At 59.0% G+C, this 16,253-nt stretch overlaps 1 protein-coding gene across 6 annotated transcripts in view; it reads right to left on the bottom strand.

The window, feature by feature from the left end:
* Positions 1–16,253, bottom strand: part of SHISAL1 (shisa like 1) — a 139,415-nt gene that overhangs the window by 26,812 nt on the left and 96,350 nt on the right. For all 6 annotated transcript variants that reach the window (XM_044940789.2, XM_044940787.2, XM_025282711.3 and 3 more), the window contains one exon: positions 8,863–9,180. In XM_044940789.2, the coding sequence (XP_044796724.2) occupies positions 8,863–9,180 (318 nt within the window). The remainder of the gene's footprint in view (positions 1–8,862; positions 9,181–16,253) is intronic.

The following is a 16,253-nucleotide window of genomic DNA, read 5'->3' as shown; positions in this document are numbered from 1 at the left end:
GGCGAGAACCGTCCTGGTCACGGGATTCAGGAGGGCAGCCGTGGGATTTGAACTCTGGGCTGCCCGTGGCTTTCCCTCCAAACCACTTCATCCACCCGCTTCCCTTTTGGTCCAGTATCACAGTTTACTCATTGGTACGAGCGGAAAAACCCCCAGCAGAGCCCCAGGTCTCTTTGGAGGTGACCTGCTCCTTGCTCTGGACCCCGGGGGCTCGGGGGTCTTCAAGCACCCAGCTATTTCTTTCAAGGGCTGGGTTGGGGGTCTCCATCAGGATTTGTGGCTGTCTGCGCAGGGAAAGAGCAGAAGGAGAAGGCTCTGAGCCCCAGAAGACCTCTCGGGGGCATTTCTGGCCTCTTGTGGAAGATTGTCAGTGAAGGGGGTTTCACCAGAAAAAGAACCTGATGCTCTGATTATTCTAACAGAGAGAAGAACTCTGGGATGCACTGTGTGCCCGGACAGCTGCTTCCTTTGCAGGCTCTGTGGGCCTCACCCCTCACTGCAGCCTGTGGACATTCTGTTTTTCCTACTAGAATACCCTCCCTGCTGTATTTTTTAATGTTTGCCTAACTCCTACTCGTCCTTAGAGACCATTTTAGCCATCACCTCCTCCAGGAAGCTCTCCCTGATGCCCAGGATGGGCAGGTGTCTCCTCTGGGCTCCCTCCAATCAGATCTGATCACTTATCGCCACTGTCTGCACTTGAGTCAGTTTCACTGTGTGTTCAGGTGCCTGACCCAGGACAGAAGTGCGGGAGGTCAGCTCCCATCCCTGCCCCTCGCTGGACCAGAATTGGATGCCACACACCCCCTCTTTCTCCCAGTCCCTTCCCCTGCCCTTGGTCCTGCCCTGGCTGGACTCTGCCTCAAGGAGCCAGTTCCTGCCCAAGGCTTCAGGGGGATACGGAGGCCCTCAAGCTCTGTCTCCTGACTCCAGCCTGCTCCTCCCATCCAGCTCCCTCGACAAAGGGACCAGGCTGGACAACTGGCCCTGACAGCCTGGGCTGGAGCAGATGGCCTAGGTTCAAACACTGAGGCTGTGGGTGACCAGCGAGGTGAGCTTGGACCAATTACCTAACCTCTCTGTGCCTTGGTTTTCTTGCCCTTAAGATGCTGCTGCTGCTGCTAAGTCGCTTCAGTCGTGTCCGACTCTGTGCGACCCCACAGACGGCAGCCCACCAGGCTCCCCCATCCCTGGGATTCTCCAGGCAAGAACACTGGAGTGGGTTGCCATTTCCTTCTCCAATGCATGAAAGTGAAAAGTGAAAGTGAAGTCGCTCAGTCGTGTCGGACTCTTAGCGACCCCATGGACTGCAGCCCACCAGGCTCCTCCGTCCATGGGACTTTCCAGGCAAGAGTACTGGAGTGGGGTGCCATTGCCTTCTCCGGCCCTTAAGATGAGGATTCATCAAATAAGTATTTAAGAGCTAGGAGTGAGGCACGGACTCAAGGCAGACAAAACCCTCACTCACTCTTCTGTCCTAGCGGGGCTGGGGCCAGACACGGGGTGCTGACATGAGCGCTGGAGCAGTGCCATCTGCCCCTGCGCTCCCCACCTCACATTCAGTCCCCAGCGCCGAACCCAAGCGTTCCCTCTTGGCCCCCACGTTGATTTTCTCCACGGAGAAGTCAGGCTCTCTGCCCTCCCCTCCCCTGGGTAAGGAGGGACAGGCCAGCTGCTGAGGGGAGAGGGGGTGCTCCCTAGGAATAGCATCCATGCTCCCTGCAGTCCTACTGTGTGCTGAGCCCTGGGCTGGGCCCTTCCGTGTGCCCCCTTCACCTCTCATCACCGTTGTCCAGAGCAGGTATGGAGACTCAGAGAGGGCCAGCAACGCATCCGAGGACACACAGCAAGTGAGGCCTCCGGGCTGGGCTTTCCGTCACCACCAACCCCATCCCTCACGTATCCCCCCCAAGTCGTCAAGTCACGCTGATGAGCAAACACTCTCCTGGGCTTCCACCAAAGCCATGCGAACAAGATGAAAACTGGGAGAGCTGGCAGAGGGTGGTTTCCCGTGTCAACCAGCCCGGGTGGGGGGAAGGCAGGGCCCAGCCAGGAAGGACGGGATCTGAGGGGACAGGGCCGCGGTGTCCTGACCCAGCTGGAAGCCCCGAGCACTGAAACCCCAGGCCGACTCTGAATCCACTGCCTTCTGAATTCCAGTCACGGAGGCCTCCTCGGTGTCTGATGTGGTGCCAAGGAAAGAGGATATCTCGTCCTCTCCCTTTGTCTCCTAATTTTCTGGAATTTCTTGCCGTTGGCTGGTTTCCCTGCCGAAACCACACACCACAGATTCTGGTCGCAGAGCCGGGAAGAAAGCAATGGCTGTGCTCTGCCCGGTGTGGGGGAGGCTCCGGAGTCGGGTGAACTCCAGGGACCCCACAGGGGAGGCACGGATGAGTTCTGCAATGAGCTGGGTGGGTTCTAGGTGAGGGAGCGGGGAGACAGAAGAGGCTCTGAGAGCGACAGGGGCTGTGGCGGTGGGCTCGGGATGGGACTTTGTTCCGGGAGACTTTGGACTAGAGAGACCCTGGCTGAGGTCTGTGGATTTACTAGCGCGGCTGCAGGCAGGTCACTTAGCCTCTCTGGGCCTGTGTTTGCTCATCTGTGAAAGGGGATGAAAAAGCTGCACAGCTCAGTTCTCAGGGGGGCTGTTAGCAGGGAAATAATGACAGGGGTGGGTCTAAACAGCAAATGTCACCAAGGTTTCCAGTGCTCGACTTGCTCACTTGTGTCTTAGAGGGAAGAGGGCAGAGCCTGAGGCTTCAGAGAGACTGAGGTAGGCTGGGAAGGGTCTTGCGGGCCAGAATAGGAGCTGAAGCCCCTTACCTGGGGGTGATGGGGAGGTGGGATGAACCAGAGGGGACCAGGCAGGGACCAAGGGGCGGGGGGGGGGGGACGGGGCGGGGGCGGGAATACTAGAAGGCAATCAGAACGTCAACAGGTCCCAAGACCTCACTGTGAAGTTAGGCTGTGATTGTCCCCATTTTACACATGAGGAAAACAAGGCTCAGACAGGTCCAGAGGAGTCAACCTGGGATTCAAAGCCAGGAGCGTACGACCGCGATCCCCAGTAACGACTCACGTGAATACGGCAATACAGCAGCAGGGGGGATAACACCGTGTCTTGGGGACCCCTCTCCCCACAGCTGCAGCAAGAAGCCAGGGTGGTTCCCGCAGCTCCCAAGGTCCCCTCCTCGTTCTCCTTTAGGGCCCCCACACCCCTGGGGGGGCCGGCACTGGCAAAGAGCCACACAGCCTGAGGGCTGGATGACACGGCAGGGGTGGGTAGCTCCAGCTCTGCAGCTGCCGTGTCAACCAAACAGCACTTGCTGAGCACCTACTGTGTGCCCTGAACACCAGACATGCCTGCAGTGGGTGCAGGTTCCAACCCCGGGAAACCGTGGCACAGTGACAGAGACGAGACTCACCAGGAGCTCAACCCTGAGCTGGGGCAAAAAGATGACCGGGTTGGGGGGAGACGCAGAGCCCAGAACTGTCCTCCTGCAGCTGGTGAGCCGGCCAGTGTGTGAGGGGCATCAAGGTGAAATGTCCCTACACGCGGAAGAAAACCAGCGTGTCAAGTGCACAAGGGAGAAGTGTGAGCCACCCAGTCGTGCCTGACTCTTTGCGACCCCGTGGACTGCAGCCCACCAGGCCCCTCTGTCCGTGGGATTCTCCAGGCAAGGACAATGGAGTGGTTTGCTGTTTCCTTCTCCAGGGGGACGTGATGAGCAAATATTGGGGGCACCGTGTCACCACTTTTCAGAAGGAAATGAGCCAGGACAGACTGAGCCTGCAGTGGATCTCAGTAGGAAATGCTGCAGTCTGGGGTTATCATGTAAACGAAGGGAAAGCTGGCTTCCTCCTGAAATGAACCGAAGGCAGCTGCCCTTGATCACCTGATTGTCCCCGATCCCGATCCAGACCAAAAGCTCCATAACTCAGGGGCTGTAGGGTCCCTGCTCTGGACAACGGTGATGAGAGGCGGCCCTGGTCACCCCAAGGCCATTCTGAGAGGTGAAACAGGTGGTGAGGATACGGCATATCCAGTGAAGGAGATGGAGGCAGCGTGCGTCCGTCGGGACTCAGGCACGTGATGCTCGGAGATGCGGGCTCGGCCTCTGAAACTGCTTTTTAAGGGGCAGCCTGGGGCCACTTCAGCCCACGTGCTGCTGGAGGACTTTCTGATGAAGAGGCTCCTGCCCCCTCCTGTGGAAGAAGCCACCCCTCTAGAGGCTCTGTGAGCCCCCAGCAGAGAGGCCACTGGCCCTGGGCTGGGGCCCTGCTCAGTCTCCCCTTTCCTGGCTGGCCTGGGCAGATGAACGAACTCCTTCTAGCCCCCACCTCCCAGCTTCCGTATCCGAAAATGGGGCTCAGCACCCCTTATAGGACAAGTGGCGTGTGGCTGGCCCTTTCGGGGTGGAGACTGCTTCTGCCTCCCCGTCAATCCTGGCAGGGCAGGACCTAAACCGTGTTTATTTGTCCAAATGTGAAATGACCTCAAGAACCGCCGACACCTGGGGGTCAGGCACCAGGCCGAGTCCTGTACCAGGATCGGCCCGTTTACTTCTCAGGGTGGTTACGACCCCTGCCTGGTATTTACACGGGGACACCGAGGCACTGGCCAGTGGCGGGGCCTGCCTGAGGCCGCAGAGCCCACATGTGGTGCAGGTGGGCCTTGACTCTGAGCCATCCGACTCCTGTCCCGAGAGATGAGCCGCTTTCAACAATGCCAACAGCGATGATGACGCTAACATAATCCACTGACGAAGGATGACGGCTTTACGATTGACAGGCGCCAACCCCCCTGATGGAGCCCGTGACCGGTGTCTGCGACGCGGTCAGCACTCAGCAGTGGCTACTTCCTTCTTTCTCCTGTCTCTGATCTTGTTTCCATCTGTGTCTCTGTGCCCTGACCACCTGACACAGAGTCGATCCCTGCTGACTGTCTGGAGGGGGCAGCGCCCACGGCCTCCTCCATGAGTTTCTGAGCGTTCACTGAGCCCTGCCCCACACAGGACTCCGCTGGAGTGCTGAGGGTCAACTCAGTCCACTGCTGGGTGTCCAGGCCCAGCCCTCCTCCCAGCCGCTGGACCGGGCAGCGGCAGCCCCCTGGGGCCTCCCCTCCGGGGTGCCTATGACAAGCCTCCTGCCTCAATCTCCCTTGGAGTTGTCCAGAGCTGGATCTTGACTCCAGAGTCCTCCGTCCCCAAATAAGGGCCAGAACGGGTGTGTGAGGCCCCCAGAAGAGGGAGGCATCTCGTGATGGAGACTCTGGGAACCAAGCAAGACCCCCTTCCTCCCCAGCCCCTGTTCTAAGAGGAAAACCCCTGGTCCTCCTCCCCGTGTGGGGAGAAGCTGGGCTATGGGCCAGGAATGGAGGCGCCTCCAGGAGCTGGAGCAGCTGGGGTCATCCATGTAGTACAGGACTGGGATGGGGGAAGGGGAGAGAGAGAGAGGCCACGAAGAGTTCTTGAGGTGAAAGTCGAAAGAGAGAGAACGAGACAGGCTTAGGGAGCAGCTGATGGGCTCCGTGCTCGAGGAGACACGTCTCCGCGATGCCCCGGGGAAGCACTCAGAACGGCTGGAACGTGGGTGTTTGGAAGACGCAGGTGACAATTTGGAGTAAAGCGGCACAGACTCGAGCTCTTGTTCCAGGAGAAACGCTGATGGCAGCAACCCAGCCCCGACTCTCCAGCCACCCCCGACCCCCGGTTTGACAGCACCCGTGAGCACGCCACAGCCCTCCCCCTGCCTGCCCCCCGCCACCGCTGCCCACAAAGACAGGCTTGTTTGACCTCGGCCAGCTCAGCCCCACAGCCTGCCTGTGCCCTCCTGTATGGGATGGCAACCTCCATCCTGGGATGGTTGCTCTCAACTTCGACTTCATTTGCCCTGCTTGCGTCTGCGTCCCCAGCTCCTGCACAGAGTCAGGGAGGGGCAGGGGCTGTTTGGGGAACTTTAGCCAAACTGAACAATGTAAAGGCAGACAGGTCCACACAGGGAGGGGGCAGGGATTCCTGGCAGCCCAGAGGGCGGGGAGCCGCCGTCCAGCGGCAGGAGGGCAGGGGCTGGAGCCAGACTGCTCACCTGCCCGCCACCCCCATCACATGCTGACCCTGCTGACTGGGGACCTTGGCTGCTGACTGGGGACCTTGGGGCTGGTGCCCGTGCCATGGGCATTTAGCCCAAGGGATCCTGGAGAGGACGAAAGGATACAGACAGTGCCCAGAACACAGCAAGCACTCAGTAGACGTTGCTGGAGCCAAGGGTGCTCACTCCTTGAACCAAGGAGGCCCAGCAACACAAAAGTCTGCTCTGCTCTCAAAATCCATCCCTTCTCCCCTCAGCTAGCAAACCAGAAGCCCAAGCGGGAGGCCCCGGTCCAAGGTCACGCAGGGTGTGGAGGGCAGAACGGGAGGCAGGCAGCACTCCGGGGACCCCCACCCCCCATTAGGTCCTTGCATGTCCCTGATGCTCGCTCTTGAAGGAAGGCGCACGTAGTGATTGAAACTCCGTTCTGGGTCTGCCTATGCGACCCAGGAGGGCACGCAGTGGCCCTGAGTTCCAAAATGAAACGTCTCCCCCTGCAGACGGCAGACCCTGTGGGCCGTGACCTCAGCCTTTCATGCAGTTGCCATGAACTCGAACGTCACGGACCACCCCCCAAAGCTTGCATGCTCTTTCCCCTCCAAAGCCGGTTGCCTCGAACCTTATCTGGACAGCACAGCACAGTGCCTGCACACAGGAGGCGCATGGTGTGGAAAGGGGGAGACCTTGGAGACAGGCAAGGGTTAACAGCCAGGGAGAGACTGAGAACTGTTAGGACCAGACGCAGCAACTCAGAAGTGGACCAACACGGTCCCTTATGGTGCAGGGAAGCCATCCAGGTTCTGAGGAGCGTGCGTGCGTGCTAAGTCGCTTCAGTCGTGCCCAACTCTGCGGCCCTGTGGACTGTAGCCCGCCAGGGTCCTCTGTCCCTGGGACTCTTCAGGTAAGAATACTGGAGTGGGTTGCCTGCAGGCAGAACGGCACCTCCCCAGAAAGATGGGCTCACATCGTGGTCTTGTCAGGTACACGGGGAGGGATGGAGGGATGCGGCAGAATTACCTTCATCTACACGGTAGATTCTCAGCTCTCAGAACATTCAGCTCCTGGGAACGACATTTTGCGGTGGTTCTCAAACTGTCATGCCTACAGGCATCACCTCCAGAGATTTCTGATCAGGAGGCTCTGGCTGAGACCCAGGAATTTATTTTGACAAACACCCTAGGTGTGTCTTCAGTGAGAGACCCACATTTCAGGAAACCCCACCTTTGGGGCTGAGCCAACAGCGGTTTCATGGTCTGTAGCTTTGGGTGGGCTTGTGCGTCCCCTCCCCGCTCCTCAAAGTGAAGAGCGGCCCCTTCTCACCCATCACCTCCACATTACCGGGAGCCCGGCTCGAGTGCCCTGCCCAGAGGACCCACCCAGTCCACATTTGTGCAACTGAGCTGAGCACGCCTGCCTCTTTGTCTCCTGTGTGACAGATGGGGCAATTACTTGATCAATAAGCGCAAGCTGATTTAAGTGTATCTTATTAATTATTTAAGTCATCCATTATTGAAAAGGTCACAATCTGTTAGCTACTTAAACGATCATGAACTAGCTGGGCTGCATCTCCAACAAAGGAGCAGCAACAGTTCACTGAGCACCTACTATGCACCAGCCATTTTGTTTGATCCTCAGGACACCCCTGGGGTGGCGGGAGGTGGGGATGGGCAGTGCAGGTCCTTACACTCCGCTCCTTCACAAGGACGGGCAGGTGAGGAGGGTGATGGGGTGTGCCCAAAGTTACGGAGCTGGTAACTGGCAGAGCTGGGGCCGGGCTGCCTGTCAAGCGCATGGACTCGGCAGGCATCACCGTGTTGGAGGTTTCTGCACCGGGATCTTGCAGGCGGACTCGGTGCTGTTGCGTCCTGGGATGACGTACCCCATGCCCTGTGTGTCCATGGCTGCAGCTCCGCCCCTGCAGAGCACCTGAACCCCACACCTGACTCTGAACTTCAGCACCTCTGCTCAGCTTGGCTCCTCCAGCGGCTGGTGCCTGTGCTTGGTGCTGGCCGGCCGCACAGTGGGGTCCTGCTCCAAAACACACACACCCCCTCCCCTTTCCCTCCAGCCCTGCACTGCCCAGGGACCCCCAGGTTAGGGTATCCCCCCTCCCCCACCAGACTGGAGACAAATAGATATGAGAATCGCAGTGACCATGAATGTGCTCCTGGGGCAGGATAACGGGGGGTCTGCTGGGGTAGCCACCCTATCAGGCTGACCAAGATCCCACGTCCCCCTTGCCGACTTTCTTCCCTTCCCCTGAGCCATCACTGAGCAGCCTGACTGCATCACCCTCAGATGCTTTTCTGTGACTCGACATACATGCACGATGGAACCCAGTAATATGCTTATTTTCAAACTTGATGCTGGAAAAAAAGCTTCTCCCTCAGCCCCTGGCAGATCAATTTGCGTCCTCTGACCAGACTGTGAAAACTTGGAAAGCCATCCAATTTCCCTTTTTGCCTTGGCAGCCAGGAAAGCCATCATCCAATTTCCCCTTTTTGCCTTGGCAGCCAGGAAACTCACAACTCCATTTCACGCTCAGCGCCAGCAGCTCTCACACTAGAATCTGAGTAAAACCAACTTGCAAGCTTTGTTCCTAAGCTCCGTTTCAACCTTTCCATACAGGCATATGTTATTATTAGGAGCCACTTTAAACTTTTCTTGGCAAATAAGGAAATAGTCCAGTAATCGATGAGCCAGACCCAGCAGCAATAACGATTCAGCATTTTCCAAGCTCGTCAAAGACAAGCGATGGTGGCCACTCACCAGGCAGACGAGCTCTGGAAAGTCATCAGCGGCGGGGTGTGGCTGTCTCTCTGCAGCGTGTGCATGGCCTGGGGGGCTTGCGGCAGGGGGCCCGGGGGAGGCTGGGGCTGCGGGGCCGGCTGCCCTGGCCGGGGAGCCCGGGCAGGGTTCCCCCACCGCCGGGGGTCCTGTTTCATCCACCGTCCGTGGATGCCCCACCGCGCCAGGTAAACCTTGCAGATGTCGTAGTTCATTGCCGAGTAATACAAAAGATCCAGGACCAGCAGCATCAACACGAAGAAGCCGTAGATCCACACTCCCAACAAGGCTGTGTAGTTGCTGTGGGCAAACAGAGAGAGGCTGAGAGACGCCGGGACCCCCGCCCCGCGGGGGCTGCAGTTAAGCAGCGGGGTCCATTAGAAGACGTGGCACGGAGGCTGCTTTGGGGCTCAGAGAGGGTGTCGGGCCCCTATGGGGGGACAGAGAATCTTGGCTCCCTCTTCTCATGCCCACCCCTCATGACTGCCTCTCCCCCACCTGCCCTGCTGGCCACCTCCCGGATCCCACTGCCCTGCACCCTGTCCCACCCAAGCACCCCCTCCAAGACTCCACATCCTTGGGTAGGAACCCCGGTGGGGAAGGAATTCTCAGCTGGACATCTGGGGCTCACATGGTGTGGGAGCCCTTATTTTCACCCTCCTTCCCTCCCCCCCTGTGGGGGCTACGCTCAGACCGGCCAGCTGTCTCCCGCAGGTGGCCCGCGCTTGCCCACCCTCCTAGCCCTTGCTGAAGCTGTTCCCACCACCTAGGAGGCTCTCAGCAGCCTCTCTCTCACCAACCCCTCCCCTCCCCTCCAGCTCTTCCCCATCCTTCTGAGCCCAGGGCAAATGCAGGAAGTTCATTGTCTTAGGACGCACAGACCCAAGTTCCTGCCTTGCAGAGTCCACCTGGGGCCACCGGGTACCTCAAAGTTCTGCGTGGAATGCAGCCAGCCTCCCCACCTGGGGCCAGCTCCGCCCCAGCCTGCTCCATCACACCCCCTGCTCCCGCCCCTCAGAAGCCCAGGACTCAGGGCGTGGGCTCAGCTGCCCTCCCCCGACTCCATGCAGCAGACACCGGTCCAGCTGCTCCACCAGCCACATGCCTTTCCAGCCTGCCCCACGGCCGTTCCCCAACACAGTCCTCCCCACCAGGCACCACAGACTGCACAGACAGGGGTCTCAGGGCCCCTGACCTTGGTTCTCTTATTCTTCACCCAGCACTTCCATGCTGAGGTCTAGTCTGTCTTCCAGAAGTAGAGACGATGGGGGTTCTGAGCTGTAGATGCTTCTTTGTGAAGGGGCGTTGGCTTCCTGCCAAGGCACCTCCACCCTCGAGGAACTTGCAGGGACACTGGGCCTTCCCAGGGGCTGTACCTTCTGCCCGGCCAACCCTTTCAATGCCCCCAGTCCCTTACTTCCTCTCCTGCTTGACTCCTACCACCACCTCTTGGAGACTGCCTCCCCTGGGAAGCCTCCCGGATACACTGCCCCACCTACCCCGGCTGGGAAAGGCTTCCCTCTGGCCTGAGGGCCCTTCAAACCCCCCCCCCCCCCCCCCGCCACCCGGGGCCATGCGTATCCTCCCGCCCAGGCCAGGGTCTGAGTCTCCCCTGAGTGCCCAGATGGTCGGGGAGGCTGCTTCCTGGCCTCGTCATGGCAGCTGGGGTAGCTGAGCTCCAAACAGTGCTCGCTCGGGACTGTGACTGTTTAAAGGGACCGACTTATTAATCACTCAATGCCTCCTCCATCTGCTGCCTGCTGCGGGCATCTGCGCAGGTGGGCATGCACAGGCGGTGGCGGAGAGGAGGCGCTCCCAGGAGGCAGAGCCGGCGTCCAGCCCCGCTGCCCCACATTCCACAGGGAGAGACCCGCCCCAGCTCCCGGCAGACAGGCTCCCTGGGTGTCCTGGGTCCCCACGGCAGGGCCCCCTAGATGCTGTCTGAAGCCTGGAGCCTGGAGGCCCAGCTCTGGCCTCTTCTCGGCCTGGCTTTGCTGTGCAGCCTGGGAGGACACGGGTGTGTCTCTGTTTCTGGAGGAGATGGAGTGGAGCTCCTCCTGGTCTTGGCTTCCAGACTCTGGATCTTTCCCGCTTGGTTCACCCGTGCTCAGCCTCGGCCTCTGCAGTGAGATGGGGGCTGCTCCCCTCCGAGTCCTCCAGCCCCCTCCCCGGGCTGGGCCCCAGGCGGAGGGTGCTGACTTTCACTCACACACACACACATGCGAGCCCTCTGCCTGGAAGGCCTTCCCTCCCCACATGTGGGGTGGGCGGCTCCTCGAGGGGAGGCTCTGGGTGTCCTGAGCACCTCACGTCCAGCAGGCACTTGCAAGTGCCTGGGGCTTCCAGGCTGCTTGAGGAATGAGTAACCCCACAATTCTGCATCACAGCCCCTTGGATCCCTCCTGCAGCCCCACCTCCAGCCACCACCTCCCTGAGGCCTGCAGCTGTCCCAGGGGCTTGTTCTTGCTAAGGTGTGAATGACTGACCAGCAGTCTTCCCCACCACATCCCTCTGCTGCCTGATTTCAAGGGGAAGCCAGCTCCCCCTGGAGACATGTGGATGTGAATTCCTGCCAGGGAGCAGAGGCCAGAAGTGCTGTCCGGTATCCTGAGACAGGAGTCTGCATGGACACGGGAGGAGGGCCTGACTCCAGCCCCCAGCGCCCCTGTTTTCCCCAGCACCCCTCTCCACCTTCCCCTGGAGCCCCCACAGGGTTGCTCGAAGCACCAGGCTTTTCCTGGGTGGTTCCCATGGCAGCAGCCGGGGGGCGGGGGGGGGGGCTGGGGGAGGGGAGAAGGGAGGGAGAGGCAGGGCCAGCTGCGGGCAGATGCTACCCTGCAGAGAGGGAGTCCACGATGCCTGCAGGGGCTGGGAGCGGGACCACAGCTAGGCCTAAACCACCAGGGCTAAGAAACAACAACAGTAACCAAAGCAGCGGCTGGTGGGCATCGCTCTAATCACTTGACACATCCTAGCCCGTCCGACCCTCACGGCATACAAGGGAGGAACCCTTGCTGCCGTCATCCTCAGCCCAGAGATGCAAACCGAGGCTCAGAGGAATTAAAAGAGTGTCTGAGATCTCACAGCTGTGAAGCGGCATAGCCAGGATTTAAGCCCAGCAGTCCAGCTCCAGAACACTCATCCCTAACCACCGTACCACGCTGCCTAAGTAAGGCAGGTGCCACCCACGTTCTCTGGGCAGACGGCTCCCTTCAGGCTTGTATCCATGCTGCTTCTCTGCCTGGAACTTGCCCCCTACCTCCTGTGCATGCAGCTGGCCCCACCTCCCTGTCTTCCTGCAGCTTCCTTCAGGAAGCCTTCCTTGATGTCCTGTGTTAAGTCCAATCCCTCTCCTTGAGCCCCCAAAACCACTGGGTTTCCCAGAACACATTCTGCTGTCTTTGTTGTTTTGTAGGACTATTTGCATCTCGAGATCACATCTCCTTGAGGCTAAGTCAGGGTCTAACTTAGCTTTGTGTGCCCAGAGCTCAGCCTGGGGCTGCTTCAGACCTTCCTTAAGCTAACACATATTGAGCACTCATAGCAAGCTGGTGACAAGGGCAGCCTTGATATTCATAACCTCTTCACTAGATTTCACCTTCTCTATACACATTCTCTGGAGAAGGCAATGGCAACCCACTCCAGTGTCCTTGCCTGGAGACTCCCAGGGACGGGGGAGCCTGGTGGGCTACCGTCCATGGGGTCGCACAGAGTCGGACACGACTGACGCGACTCAGCAGCAGCAGCAGCAGGCCGCATATTCTCTAGTGCGTGCATGTGTGCTAAGTCGCCTTACTCATGTCCGTCTCTTTAAGACTCTACTGACTGTAGCCTGCCAGGCTCCCCTCTCCACGGGATTCTCCAGGTTGCCATGCTCTCCTCCGGGGGATCTTCCCAATCCAGGGCTCGAACCCCTGTCTCCGGCATCTCCTACACTGGCTAAGGCGGGTTCCTCACTACTAGCGCCACCCGGGAAGCCCATATTCCCCAGTTAGTTAAGTCGCTCAGTTGTGTCCGACTCTTTGCGACCCCATGGACTGTAGCCCACCAGGCTTCTCCGTCCATGGGATTCTCCAGGCAAGAATACTGGAGTGGGTTGCCATTCCCATATTCTCTAGTAGTTAATAGTAATACTAACAATCACCACGTCCTGTGTTTCTGAATCTTTGCAACAATACTGTGAGTTAGGAGTTGGTCTCCCTGATTTACAGATGAGGAAATGAGGCCCAGCGAGGCAAAGTCATTGCCAAAGGCTGCACAGCTGGGGAGGGGCCGCGCTGGGATTTAGACACAGGGCCATGTGACCTCAGAGTGTGCGCAACTGGGGGGAAATCCCAAGGTCGAGTCTGGGACAGATGTCCAGGCAGGAATTCCCCGCATCTGCTTGGCCCGTGTGTCCTGGCTCACCCTCTACCGGGAACTGAGGACAGGGTCCAACCTCCCCAGCAAGAGCTTCCTGAATCTCAGGGTGTCATCGCCATGGCAAGCGCAGGCGCTGCTGGGCTACAGGCCTCCGCAGCCAGCTCAGTCTAACTGGCCTGGGGGGTTGGGGTGACAGCGTGGTCTCACGGCCCCCCTCCAGTTCAGAGGAAGGAGAGGGGCACTGGAAGGAGGTGCCACCTTTGCTGACCCCCACTTACCTGCAAGGGAGGCCACCCTGGAGGTGGTAGCCAGCACAGAAACCTGGGTCACGGACACCATCCCCAGGCAGCTCCCCGCCTCTCATGGTTGGCTGGCTGTGAGCATTCTGGTTTTTATAAAATTTAATTTAAAAATGCGATCTGGAAATTAATTTCATCCAGATGCAGGGGCCTTTGCTGAGTGTGTGTGTGTGGGGGTGTGTGTGTGTGGGTGTTATAAAGGTCAGAAGATAAAACAGAGGCTGTTTTATGAAGCAAGATAAGAAGCCAGCCAAAACCATAGATACCAATTTTTCCAGTATCTTTTGGGATATTCACTGATTCAAATTCTTTTGGTGCTTCTCAAGCAAGAAACCAAGGCTTCTCTGACAGAGAAATCTCGCTGAAGACCTTCCCGGACAGGAGCAGGTACGTCAGCCAGCTGAGGCTAGGTGGTGGTCCCATCACCGCCCATGGGCAGTCCCAGGCGAGGATGGAGGAGGTATGTTCCCGAGACCATCGTGTCTGTGTGGCTGGAGCACCTCTGGGTTTGGGGGAAGGAAAGGTTTTGGAGGAAAGAGGTTTCACTGCAGCCAAGGGAAAACGGACAACCCATCACTTCCCATGGTGAGGCCTTGAGGACTCTGCTATCTTCTGAGAATTCCTGTCCCAGGCTCCCACCTCTAGCAGCCCATTTGCCTCGTGAAGGAACACCCATGTGCCACACAAGGACTCCAGTCCGTGACCCGCTGCCAGAGGGGCGACCTCTGCCCTCAGAGAGCACTGATCACCGACCACACAGGCCCCGTCCCAGCCCACGCCCTGAACAGGTGCTGCTGGTGCTTGTCCAGGGCCCTGGGCGGTCACTGCTGCTAGTGTCCTGCCCAGAACCTGGCATGGGAGGGTGCGCACACACTCCTGAATACCAGGGCCGCTGCCCGAGTGGCTAGAAGTGGCATTTCCCCGAGGTGGTGGGCTTGGCGAGGTTGCTTCCCTCGCTCTGCCTGCCTTTCTGCCAAGCAGCCAGAACTAAAACAGACCGTTCTGTTCCTCCAGAAAAACACAAGTAAATAAGTCATCAGAAGCACTCTCCTTTTGCCTGCCACCAGCCCCGCCTCCCGGCTGATTCATTGGGAGGGGCGGGCGAGTGTTAGGCGGCCCTTGCATCTTCATAAAGCCCTAATGGCGGTCACAGTTGCGCTGGTCCATCTAGATGGGTATTAACCTTCATCTGGCCTCTGGGCTGAGGTCTGGCACACTCCCCAGCATCAGACAAGCCCTGGCTTTCTAGACGCACCCAGGGGTGGCAGAGCCCGTTGGTGGAACGAGGGCCCTGGCATTCCTTGGCCTCAACTGTGGCTGCAGTAGGTGACCTGACCAGCCTGGGCCCCACCCCTTTTTCCTTGCTCTCAGAGTAGCTGTGAGGATTAACGAGACAACACAGGTGTCCTGCCCAGAGGGATCAGAGCCCCAGAGGGCAGGACGGTCCTAAAGGCGGACTTTACCTGGCTCCCCTCACACACCTGGAGCACTCAAGACCTCTTGGCCAGGCAGGCCTGTCCCCCCCATTCACCATTGACCTATCCTATCCTCCCACTCCCACCAGCCCATCTTCCAGTTGTCCCCTCTCTGACACAAGCTCTGGCTGGACACAAGGCCCTGGTCCAGCTCCCTGGGCTCAGGCCTTCTCCCCAAGGTCCCTCAACTCCGACAGCTAAGCAGGAGGCCTCCAGGGCCTCTTATCTGAGCTCTGATTGGCTGTCTACTGGGTGATCCCGGCCCCTCCCCTCTGCGGGGGCCCCATCTTGTCCAGGTCAACATCATAGTTTCTGCAGTGTCCTAGGTCCTTGTCCCTGCACCATCCATGAGTACAAACCCAACTTGAAGCCCTCAGGGCCCCGTGCCACCCTCACGAGGAAGCCCAAGCGCCACCCCCTCTGCCCCCAGCCCAGGGGCCCCCAGCCCAGCATGCCAGCCCCTGCTGCCTCTCCACACTCTTCCTCTGGCATTTCATACTCAGGCCACCCAGGAACGCTCCTTCCTCTGTACTGCATGACTCCCACTTTCTTCTACACTTTCAGATGCGGGAGACCAAGCACCACGCCTCCCTCGTGAGGCCCAAGAGAGCTGAACAGCCCGGCTGAGGAGTGCAGCCCAGCTCTTCTGGGCTTCTCTCCACGTCTGTGGGAAGGGAGGTGACAGGAAGCTCAGTGGAGAGTGACGAGGAGGCATTCCTTCAGAGCAGTGCCCTCAACCAGGAAAAGTCCCGCATCCCGTGCTCGGCAGTCAGGAGACTCGGTTGGGGGTCACAGCCCATCAGTGGGGAGGGGGTGCTCCCCGCCTCTAGTGAGTGGTGGCCAGTGTCTCACAATGCACAGAGCGACCCCCAAAAGGAGGATGAGGCCCATGTGTCCGTGGGGTCATGGCGGGGGTCCCTGCTCTGGGGATTGCCATCGACAAAAGTCTCGGATTTATTAAAGCGACTCTAGATCCAGGTCGGCTCTAGGCTCCACCCGCACTGGCTGCCTCAGTCAGGCAAGTTATCCAGCCTCTCCACACCTCACCTTCCTGCACGTCAAGGGGACTAAGGGTGGGCTCCCAGGTGACTTCAGAAGCTTGACACAGAGCTGGCCCCATGCTGCCTGCTCCGAAAATGCTTGCTGAGGTTCCAGAATAAAAACCAAGCTAAACTTCCTCAGTGTGGCCATGCCTCCCCAGGGAAGGGCTTTGTTTTGTGGTTTGACACTTTATTAT

This window comes from Bubalus bubalis, chromosome 4 (assembly GCF_019923935.1).
Source record: "Bubalus bubalis isolate 160015118507 breed Murrah chromosome 4, NDDB_SH_1, whole genome shotgun sequence".
In the NCBI taxonomy this organism is placed as follows: Eukaryota; Metazoa; Chordata; class Mammalia; order Artiodactyla; family Bovidae; genus Bubalus; species Bubalus bubalis.
The sequence above is the reverse complement of the archived record's forward strand: the minus strand, read 5'-3'. Positions and strand labels throughout refer to the sequence as shown.